The sequence below is a fragment of the Dendronephthya gigantea genome, unplaced genomic scaffold (genome assembly GCF_004324835.1).
Source record: "Dendronephthya gigantea isolate DGI-Jeju-01 unplaced genomic scaffold, DenGig_1.0 000090F, whole genome shotgun sequence".
Classification (NCBI taxonomy): Eukaryota; Metazoa; Cnidaria; class Anthozoa; order Malacalcyonacea; family Nephtheidae; genus Dendronephthya; species Dendronephthya gigantea.
In genome coordinates, this window is record NW_021163100.1 from 267,570 (window position 1) to 278,872 (window position 11,303).

Below are 11,303 nucleotides of genomic sequence, written 5' to 3' on the forward strand. Positions count from 1 at the left end.
TTTGAAACTAAAAACTTGGACAACTTTGATTTCGCATGGTTTCATCACAATACTCGGTTGAAAATTTCTAGGTGGAATTAGTGCCTTCGTCCGCTGTTTCGAGTCCTACCAAAGATTATTTTTGCTGGGAACATAAATTTAAATCTGTTTTAGTATATTGGGCATAGCATGATCATGTTATATTTCAAACCAATACCACAACTTTATTTAGTATAAACAGAAAATCGTGCATTAAACCATTTAAATGTTCTTCTTGTAGAATTTTCATCATGGTGATTGAAAGTACATTTGAGAAAAGATGTCAGAATGTTGAACCACCAAGTGAGTTATCATTTATGACAGCCAGCATTTCAACTGTTTTCATGCTTACCAATATCCCTGGCAATATTCTTATTTTCTTGGCTGTTGTACTTGATCCGAACAAAAACCTACGAACTCCATTCAACTGGTTAATTATTAATCTAGCAGCGGCTGATTTTGTTGTTGGCATCATCACTGAACCTCTCTTGGTGTATTATCATATTAAAGAGGGTCTTGACAGCCAAGGTTCTAAAGAAATGATTGTAATTCACATGGCTTACTTTATTTCATGCACTGCTTCGATCCTCAGTCTCACAAGTTTGGCAGTTGAACGATATTTGGCTGTGAGAAAACCAAGTACCTACCGAAATAAAGTGACTAATCGACGAATCCTAACAACAATGGTAACAATTTGGTTGATTTCGTTAAGTTTACCCAGCATTTATTTTCATGTTGGCTTCACTGCATACGCATTCATATTTGCAAACACCTCCATTTTCGTTACTGTTATTATGATTTGTTTAACGTACGTTTTAATGAAGAGAAAGTTGAGATGCCGTGATTCAACAGAGGAAAACTATCAAATGTCACCGAATGAAGACCAGTCTTCTGTCAGTGTGAATTATATCGTGACAAAAAAGCAACTGCTGGAAGCCAAAATCACCGAAATGTTTCTCATCGTTCTTATCGCTCTCCTGTGCTGTTATGGTCCTTCAACAGTTATGATATATTTAGTAAATTTCTGTGAAGATTGTAGTTGCACAACCCTTCACTGGTTCCGTGACATCCATATTTTGTTTGCTCTGGTGAATTCATCTGTTAACTTTTTCTGCTATGCTTTAAGATCTTCCAGATTCAGAAGTGCTTTTGTCAAATTCTTTCGGATGAATTATCGACGTGATGATGGTATATAATTAATTGCAACATAGGAATTAGCTGTTTTTCCACTCAATGGCGCAGCAGCCTGACAATTTAGCTCAGCTATCTTGCATTATTCATTATAACAGTCAATTTAACAAAAAATCTGGCTTTGTTCGTCCGAATATTATTAGTCTTTTTAGTTCTTAATTTCTGAACAAAATCATTAAGTTACCCATGTCCTGCAGAGCAGAAGTTATTAATATTTTAACAAAAGGGGTAATAGTTAACAATAATTCTCTTTCTGGCTGTTGATTGAAAGTGAAAATGTATCTCCCAATGGTTGTTTTTAAATTATCGCTCCATCAGTCATCAATTTCACGAGATTAGTGGGAAGATGACTGTCTATCCAAAGGGTGACAAGCCCAAACGGATTTTTGACCTGGGACATAATTCTTATAAGGGGATAGGAATCCCTAAGTAAAACGTTAAAGAAACAGCAGTGTAGTTAGTTAAAGCAAATTTGCAACCGTCAGAAACTTGAATAACCAGGGGTATATTGTTGGGGGTAAATTACCTACAGTATATAGCAAAGCCAGCTTTACGACTTACGTCTGTATTAAAAAAAGCTTACTCACACTCGCTCTCATTTATTGTAAAATAGAAATTGTGTTGTTATCACTGATCAATGAGATTAATTCATGGAAAGATTTGAGGTAACACCTAGAAAATAAATCAAGGTTCTTACTGGAGTAGAAATACCGAAAAGGAATCGCTATGCAGATGCATGAATTAACTGAGAATGTGATTTCGAAAACAAATTAGTTTGAGTACGGGTGAGTTTCTGTATGCAATAATGCACGGTCAGTGTGAATAAAAAATTGAAAATGTGTGTATAAAATTTTCTCAAAAAAATGCGTTTTATTTCGCAATATTTATATAATTTTGTATTATAGCTACTCACTGTATATGAGCAATTCTGCAATCTGATTAGTCGAGATACTCATGGTATATCAGCTAATATAATTATTATGAGTAGCAAAAACAGAATGGCGGGAAGTTTAATTTTATATTTGGCGTAAGTAAAACGGACAAAAGCAGCTGTTTATTAAATTTAAATTCACAATTTAATTTGACTGAAATTAAATCAAAAGCCGAATCAGTTAATTTTTTTCAAAAAGAAAGAAAGATTCCAAAAAGAAAGCATTAAAGAGACAAACGATTCCAAAGTTGAAAGTTAGTAAACATTAAAAAGATGCACAAAATTGATATTTCACAAGAAGCACGTACTGTGATGTATGTTCGTGACAAAACTGCAACGTATAAATGCAGAACTTTAATGTTACACCAATTTACAGGAGTAAAAATAATCCGCCCCTTGGCGTTTAGCGATAAGTATCACTATCAGGGACCGTTTGTTTAAAATGTGTTTAGCCTTAACGGTGGATAAGCCAATTTTAAAAATGCTATATCTTGTGAATAACTGCACCTGCATCTTAAACATTAAATATGCATTTCCATTAGAAATTAGGCTATTTATACATTGTAATATTTCAGCTCACTTGTCAAATAAAAAAATAATTTGTTTAAAACGCCTTTAGAACAACCCGACCCTGCGAAATAGAGGTTTAAATTCATAGAGCTAAATGGTTTAAAATTTATACATATTATGGATGGACGCTTATATTATATGAAATTTTATAATAAATTTTAACTTCCTTAGTTTCTCAGCGTCTGTTAAGTTTTAGATGATGAACGAAGACGGTAAATCTGACAAGCTTACGACGAAACTTTCCTAAAGTTTTCCGTTTCACTGTGTTTTAATTTGGTTTATTGTATATCCATGGTGTAGCTATTTTAGAGACTTAAAGAGATTTTTTTCTATAATCTTTTTTTGCTATTATAGATTTTTTTTTATTTTTCTAATTGTTAGTTCTTCTTCCATGTAAAACAATTCCACATGTCTTCTTGTAGCATTTTCATCATGGTGATTGCAGGGCCGTAACTAGAACGATAATTGGGGGGTGTTTATTCATATATTCAGTTCATTCATATATTCATACAGTGTATGCCCGACGGATTTCTTTTGTAAGTGCAATAGCTCACAATGGAAATCCGTCGGGCAGAACTGAATATATGAATAAACACCCATCCAATTATCGTTCTATTTACGGCCCTGGGTGATTGAAAGTAGCTACATTTGAGAAAAGATGTGAGACTGTTGGACCGCCAAATCAACTATTTTTAATTATAGCCAGCATATCACTTGCTGTCATTCTTAGCAATATCACTGGCAATATTCTAATGTTCTTTGCTGTTGTATTTGATCCGAAAAAAACTTACGAATTCCATTCAATTGGTTGATTATTAATTTATCCGCAACTGATTTCACAGTTGGCGTAATCACTGAACCTTTCTTTGTAAGTTATCATATTAAAGAAGGTCTGAAGAAAGAAATACCTGGTGAAGAACAGTACATAAGCCACATTTTTTACTTTATATCATGCACGCTTTGATCCTCAGTCTTACAAGTTTGGCATTTTAACGATATCTGGCGGTGAGAAGACCAAGTACCTGTCGCAATAAAGTGACCAAGAAACGAATTCTGTTAACAATAGCAATGATTTGGTTGATTTCGTTGAGTTTGCCTTCCAAAATGTTCATGTTGGTTTCGAGGCATACGCATTCATGTTTACTAACACCTCTATCGTAGTTGCTGTTCTAATCATTTGTGTAACCTACACTTTAATGAAGAAAAAAATTAGATCCAGGCGCATTCTGAAAGTTCAAATAACTTTTTCCACTCCATGCAGCCAAGGCAAATCCAATCTTACAAAATGAAAGCCAGTCTACAGACAGTACACATTGTATCGAGACAAAAAAACAACTGCTAGAAACCAAAATCACTGATATGTTCCTATATAGTCATTCTTATTGCTCTCCTGTATTGTTACGGTCCCTCAACTGTGATGTTATATTCAGTAAATTTCTGCCAAGGCTGCAGTTGTACAATCATTCATTTGTTCCGAGATCTTCATGTCCTACTCATTCTGATTAATTCAAGCATCAACCTTTTCAGCTATAGGCTTTAAGTTCTACCAGATTCAGAAGTGCATTGGTGAAATTGCTACGTATCAATCGTCCACGTGACGCCATAGCATAGAAAGTTCATGCCACAACTAAATACTGCTGAGACGATATTGATGTTACCTCGAACTCGAATTATATGTATACATTTCTACACGATTTTAATGTTGAAGGTGATTGCGAAAAAATAGAGGTTAAAAACAAGTTCATGGTAAATGCTGCCTAGCTGACTGCAAGGAAGTGAAATATATGTTTGGAAGTACCTGGCCAATGTCCGTGCTTTGTTCGTTTAATTAATACCAGTATAGAAACTATAAATATTATAGACAATGAGGTCCTCTTGCAAAATTTTGTTTTAAGTTAATCTAAGATCAATAACCGTATGTTATAAATGATTATAATATTTGGTATCGATAATTGTATTCAGTATTATTACTAACGTGATTATTGAACATTCTGGCCTGTGATCGGTGGAGCTATCTCAGATTATTAGGCGATAATCACGCGATTTTTTAAAATGCCGGCTAGTTATTTTTGTTAAAATGACATGGAATTAAACAATATATATAAATTAAATATATATATAGATATATTCAATAAGCAGCTGGACTGGAAAGCTATCACTTATCCTTATTTTGAGCTTGTTTCATTAATTTTACAATCGAGTATCAGTATATACACGGGGACAGGGAATTACGCGACGAGGTAGTAATAAATCGAAAGGCCATATATAGGTTTGTTCTTTGATATTATATAACACATCCCAAAAAATCATATAATTATTAGCTAGGGGCTCAAATCCAATATAGATGTTGAGAAATATATAGTTTCGTTGTACGTACATGTATTTTTTTTTCTTGCGGGCCGAATGATTCATATTTCATGGCCAGAAATTGCGGACATGGAATATGCAGATTGCCGTAGCAAATTTGCATATCTGTTTAAATATTATTCGTTTGCAGAACTATAAATTATATTGCGCATTCTTAAATTTCGCAAAATTTTAGAAAATCATTGCATCATTGCAATTTGCCCTGGTTGTTTCTTGTAATTCGTGTCATATTAAAGATCCTGAAGTAATATTTTGCTGGTAAAGGTTTATGTCGGCTCTGCATTTTTATTTTATTTCTACGCTATTACGGTTTTCGTTTTATCTGGTATTCAACGTGATAAATGACCAAAATTTTATTTTGAAAATGCAGACGAATACTGATAAAACATTTTGAAATACTATTTAAAAATATTAAGATTAACTTTCTCTGCAACGAACAATTAAGGCAAATTATAATCGACCACCTAACGCTGTATTTATAGCGTTTAGTAGTGTGCACATTACAGTTTAATATAAATTCACAAAGCTTTATTTTGACACCATATGCAAATTTAGGCGGAAGTAGAATGTTAATTTTGTCCGAATTTTCTGGCTATGTTCCGTTTCCTGCAATCTGATTGGCTACGCGAGAGGTCCGTATATGAGGCTGTACGGACCGAGCGAGATTTGAAACCACGTACGGGGGGCAGGTATTAAACAATAAATCCATGATTTACCAGTTTAGTCGGTCGATCCGTATATAGGGAAATATTTCCCTCGGTTTCAAAAAGGTTTTTGAAACCTTGGGAAAGATTTTCCTATACGGACTTCCAATCTGGTAAATAACATATATATATTTTACATATTACGTATGTATTTTGTTAAAATTATTATTGCCTAATATTAAAACTTGAAATGTGTTAAAATTAACTTCAAAATTTGTTGCTTTATCCAACTCAGCCTCCGTGACATTGCAATGGTGCATGAATTGAAAAAGAAGGGCTTCGCGATCAAATTATCGTGTACTTTTATTTAACAGAAACACGCATGAGAGTTTGGGAGGACGAGAAATAATCAGTGGAAATAATTCCACATTACTTCGAGTTCTCCCAAACTCCCACAAGTGTTTCTGACTGTATAGAAACACAGGAAAAAATGTTTTCTATTTCTTTTATAATATAACTCAATAAAAAGATTTTGTACAAATAAATTATTATAAGTTATAACTCGATTCAATTACAAATGCTCGTTACATCACTTCACTTGTCAAGTTCGGCGGGAAAATTCCCCTATTTCTATACAGTTCTAGTATACACCCAACTATTGTCTATTATAAATCCTACATTCTGATTGGTTACTCAATCATTGTCTATTCGTGATGGTGCACGGTTGGGAAAATTTCGCTCGCGCGACCATATAAAATTGGATTATTTTTCGGTGTATTTGCGGTGTATCGATTATTTTCTCGAAATTAATATATCTAGGTACAGGGTGTATACTAAAACAATTAGACAACTCGCCTTCGTTGTCTATGAGCGAATAGTCAACTCAGGCTTCGCCGTCGTTGTTTATTCGCTCATAGACAACTCGGACTCGTTGTCTAATTGTTAAATAGAAACACGCTTCTCGACCAATCAGCACGCGCGTACGATATATGTTATATTATAATAGATTATAATATACTGTAGGTAACTCAAATTTAAGTTTTTAATCAATGAGTCAATATAATTATACTCCGCCAACTATCGGCTGCAATTCGTCAGCAATTCTTCTTTCTTTAATAATAATCGAACTGGCCCAGTCATCGAGAGAGATCGAATACGCATAATTGCATAAAGGTGGGGAAGAATTGGGCAAGCAAAGACTTTTTCTGTATCTGCATCTTTGCCCACTAAAGACGCGTTTATATTCATGCAGGTAAATGACTTCAGCCAGTCAGCAATACGCGTCACGATGACCACTTGACAAAACTTTTGGTTAATTTTAATAAAATTGACACAAGTCAAATATTTTACTTCAGTAGAGTGAAGACAGCTGCCCTTTGGCTTTGCCTTGTTAGTTTGCCTAAATTGAAAATAAGTCTGAAAAGTAATTCTTTGGTTCCCGACTGCTATACAGACTTGCTTGAAATTTTTCTTACTCTATACTTCTGCACTAAAGAGGTCATCTTTGAATTTGAATAATCACTGAGAAAGGTAAGTTTTTTTTCAAGCTTAAGATATAACGTTGCACTGATGAAGCCATGAAGGCCTAAGTTAATGGACCGAAAGTTTTGCAGTATTAATGTAACCGACAATTGAGAACTTATGTTTGTCCACGTCCAAAACATCATATATCAATTTTATCGATCTTTAGCCACCGAAAATTTGAGGTGAACTCGAGATGTCCAAGTTTGTTTCCAAGAAAGAATATTTTCATGATTGAAATTGTATAAGAAAGTATATACTTCGAACATATTAGGTACTTTACTGCTTCAATTTCTTCTTTTTGTTGGAAGGCATCGGCAAATTTCCACGTCAAAGATTTTTCGTAAAGACTCTTGCTTTATGCACATCGCATTTTAGAGGCTAAAAAAGGCGCGTAAATGTGTTCCCCAACGCGATGAAGTTCATCCATTTCTTAGAGTGATTTTTGAACGCCATTATTTTCTTTTAGCCGTTGCTATGATACCATAGGCAGCCCGGTCAATGCAGGCACCGTATAGTACTATCTTATGTATACAATAATTTTATTTATTATCGTAAGGCTGGCAACTCTCTGACAAAAAATATAATGCATACATTAATACCATCTCTTGAAATACAAAAATTACCCTAGTTTCTTGACAAAAAAACTAGATGAAAAAAAACCTTGGATATATTTAATAAATTTATCTGTCATTTTTAGACTTGAAAACAACTTAGAAATGCTTGAAATTTTTATCGAAATATCAAAATAAATTTTTATCGAAATTTTGTTAAACAGAGGCGGGATGCAATTTACTCGATCGACAAACGTCATCATCGGAAAATCGTTGCTGATCATCGGTTTCAACCATAGACAATCCAGAAGACAGGCTCGCTAGCCTCTTTCGCGTGCGCTCTCCGTGATACGGCCGGCACATTTTACGGGCTGATGTAGAACTGCATTTTCGAGAACAAAAACGGATACACTTCTCTTCTTTGATGTTGCTGCCCCCCCCCTGTCTACGCCATTTCACGCGCCACGCAAATTGCTCTGGAAAGTATTTCGACTTTCGATAATGTATGGGGGAAAGGTGTTCGAAAGACGCAAATGTTAATATTTTAAAGTTGGCTCTATTGATCCCCATTTGTGCGTCAAACTTTAAAAATAAACGGTAGATGATTGTTTTTTTTGTAAAAAATATAATTTATGCGTTATAGATAAAGAAGTAAAAAATGCAAGCGGGAATGATCAGTTTCTTTATAAATATCAAGCTGATTGCCAACATCGTTGCCGATTTAATTAGACAGTTATTTTTCCCTTCAGAAAACATCTGAGCTGATTTAAAAACAAGCATGATTGATGAAACACACGAAAAAATTATTTTGAAAATTATTTGTTTTGCCATAAATTTAGCAAAAACTACATAAACTACATGTTTTTTATTCGAATCTTGAACTCGAATTCAAAGGATTTACAATAAACAAATGCAACTTTTACCTATATATATACATACAATACTTTTTACACGAGTATAAATTCAACTTCACACACAAATGGTAAATGCTAACAGACATTAATATTTCATACATGTGATTGTATAACTCATGAAGGACATGCAAATCAATTTCCAATCTAATCTAAAATTACAGTATTTATGCAATACTGTGTGGCTTAATTCTGTGAGAAGATTGAGAGCTATATTTTCCAATCAGAACTATATACATTTTTGGATGTGAATTTTTTAATGAAAAAAATAAATTTTTTGTGCTCTGAAACTATAACATGACATGAACTCAATGTTTCATAACCTTCCTTTTACATGGAGTTTTAATTTTGTAAAATGTACATTGCCTGGATAGACTCAAGAACAATGCTTTTTGTTGAGATTCAATACATGAATGAATTTAACTATGTTTAGAGAAAGCCATAAATTTCTTATATTAATATGCAAGCTATAACTCCATTGTCTAGAACCATTGTCTAGTCTTGCTGCTGCTAGATAATTCAGCTCTAGAATTTCCGTATCTGCCCAAAGAGTCCAAAGATCAACCCGTTCCAGTAAGCTAATAATTTATAATAAACATAAGAGACATAATAGGTTTTACAACTATAAGTAAACTACGTATATGTTGCATAACGTTTTTTAGCTAACTCATTTCGCTTAACCGAGACGAGGGGTTACTGCCTGCATGTATTTCTACTATAGTTTTATAGGTATAGTCACCCTATTCCGGAGGGCCTTGTAGGTGTTTTTTCTTGAGTCACGTTTTTTGGACATCTCCAACATGGTAAAATCCCTACTTGGCCGTCACGTGTAGTAAGAAACATAGTATATATACATGTCTCTACTAAGAAAGGGGAATCTATACAGTATATTATAAAATTGTTGTTTCGTCAGGATAATGGGAAAGTCACACTGAAATTTTCAACTTGTCTTCTTGTAGAATTTTTACCATGGTGATGGAAAGTACATTTGAGAAAAGATGTCAGAATGTTGCACCACCAAATGAGTTATCATTTATGACAGCCAGCATTGCAACTGCTTTCATTCTTACCAATATCCCGGGCAATATTCTTATTTTCTTTGCTGTGGTACTTGATCCAAACAAAAACTTACGAACTCCATTTAACTGGTTAATCATTAATTTATCAGCGGCTGATTTTATTGTTGGCATCATCACTGAACCTCTCTCCGTGTATTATCATATTAAAGAAGGTCTTAACAAAGACGATCCGGTAGAAAAAATCATAAGTCACATGACTTACTTCATCTCATGCACTGCTTCGATCCTCAGTCTTACAAGTTTGGCATTTGAACGATATCTGGCTGTGAGAAGGCCAAATACCTACCGAAATAAAGTGACCAATAAACGAATTCTATTAACAATCGCAATGATTTGGTTGATTTCGTTAGGTTTACCAAATATTTATCTTATTGTTGGTTTCACTGCATACGCATTCATATTTTGCAACACCTTTATCGTCATTGCTGTAATAATCATTTGTATAACATACACTTTAATGAAGAGAAAATTGAAATCCCGAAGTAAAAGAATATCAGTAACTCCATCCACTTCATCTGACGCAAAACAAACTTCGCCAAATGAAGGCATGTCAACTCTCAGTAAAGATGGTTTCGAGACAAAGAAACAACTGCTGGAGGCCAAAATCACTCAAATGTTCCTTATTGTTCTAATAGCGCTTCTATGCTGTTATGGTCCCTCAACTGTGATGATGTATTTGGTAAATTTCTGTCAAGGCTGCAGTTGTACATCCCTCCACTGGTTCCGAGATATCCATATTTTGTTTGCTCTGATGAATTCTAGCGTTAACTTTTTCTGCTATGCTTTAAGATCCGCCAGATTCAGAAGTGCTTTTGTTAAGTTGCTACAGATCAAATATCGAGGTGTTGATGGCATTTAACTGTAATAATTATGTGAATTACTTGACAATAATAGGCTTCTTTATATGGATTTCTTTAGTAGATTTAAGTTCTAAAATTAATACTCCTTAGTAATTCATAACCAAGACTACCATCAATCATCATGTAAAATCTATATACCCTATACCGCAGGCTATATATATTTATATAGAGATGCACGATACGTCGTTTTTTTTCAATTTGTCATTGTTTGTTTCCGTCCATCAATCTCTTCCTCATATTTTTATTCTAGTGTAATATATATTATTATATTATAGTGTAACTCCCGGCACGCAATTTTCGGGGTTTTTTTCTCGCTGTTTTAATTGTGTAAAGCTCGGTCGCCGAGATATTGTTCGCTTGAACTGACAAGTTAGGGATATCACATAAGAGGTGCACGCATACGATTGCACATAAGCTCTTTATTATATACGATAACTTGACGTATAGCTATAAGTACAAATAATAGGAAGAATAAGTCGAATATCATGGCGAGTGAGTCGACACATCATGGCGTATGGACGTGTATTTGACAACTCCGTTATTATTGAAGATCATTTTAGTTTTAATCAAGAAATTGATGAACATAGTATGGTGACATCAACACCTGCTAAACAATCAAATCTTATCGAAATAAATGACGAATTGGTTTGGAATGGT

The 11,303-nt window shown here is 34.1% G+C and overlaps 2 protein-coding genes across 2 annotated transcripts; both read left to right on the top strand.

The window, feature by feature from the left end:
* Nucleotides 1–335: 335 nt before the first annotated feature.
* Nucleotides 336–1,214, top strand: LOC114533402 (histamine H2 receptor-like). The gene has a single exon (XM_028554915.1). It carries the CDS (start codon nt 336–338, stop codon nt 1,212–1,214), a length of 879 nt encoding a protein of 292 aa, XP_028410716.1.
* Nucleotides 1,215–9,676: 8,462 nt separating this feature from the next.
* Nucleotides 9,677–10,645, top strand: LOC114533403 (5-hydroxytryptamine receptor 1B-like). The gene has a single exon (XM_028554916.1). It carries the CDS (start codon nt 9,677–9,679, stop codon nt 10,643–10,645), a length of 969 nt encoding a protein of 322 aa, XP_028410717.1.
* Nucleotides 10,646–11,303: the final 658 nt, after the last annotated feature.

Excerpts from the sequence above, each read along its gene's own strand:
- LOC114533403 (XM_028554916.1), top strand. The coding sequence starts at position 9,677 with ATGGTGATGGAAAGTACATTTGAGAAAAGATGTCAGAATGTTGCACCA.
- LOC114533402 (XM_028554915.1), top strand. The coding sequence starts at position 336 with ATGACAGCCAGCATTTCAACTGTTTTCATGCTTACCAATATCCCTGGC.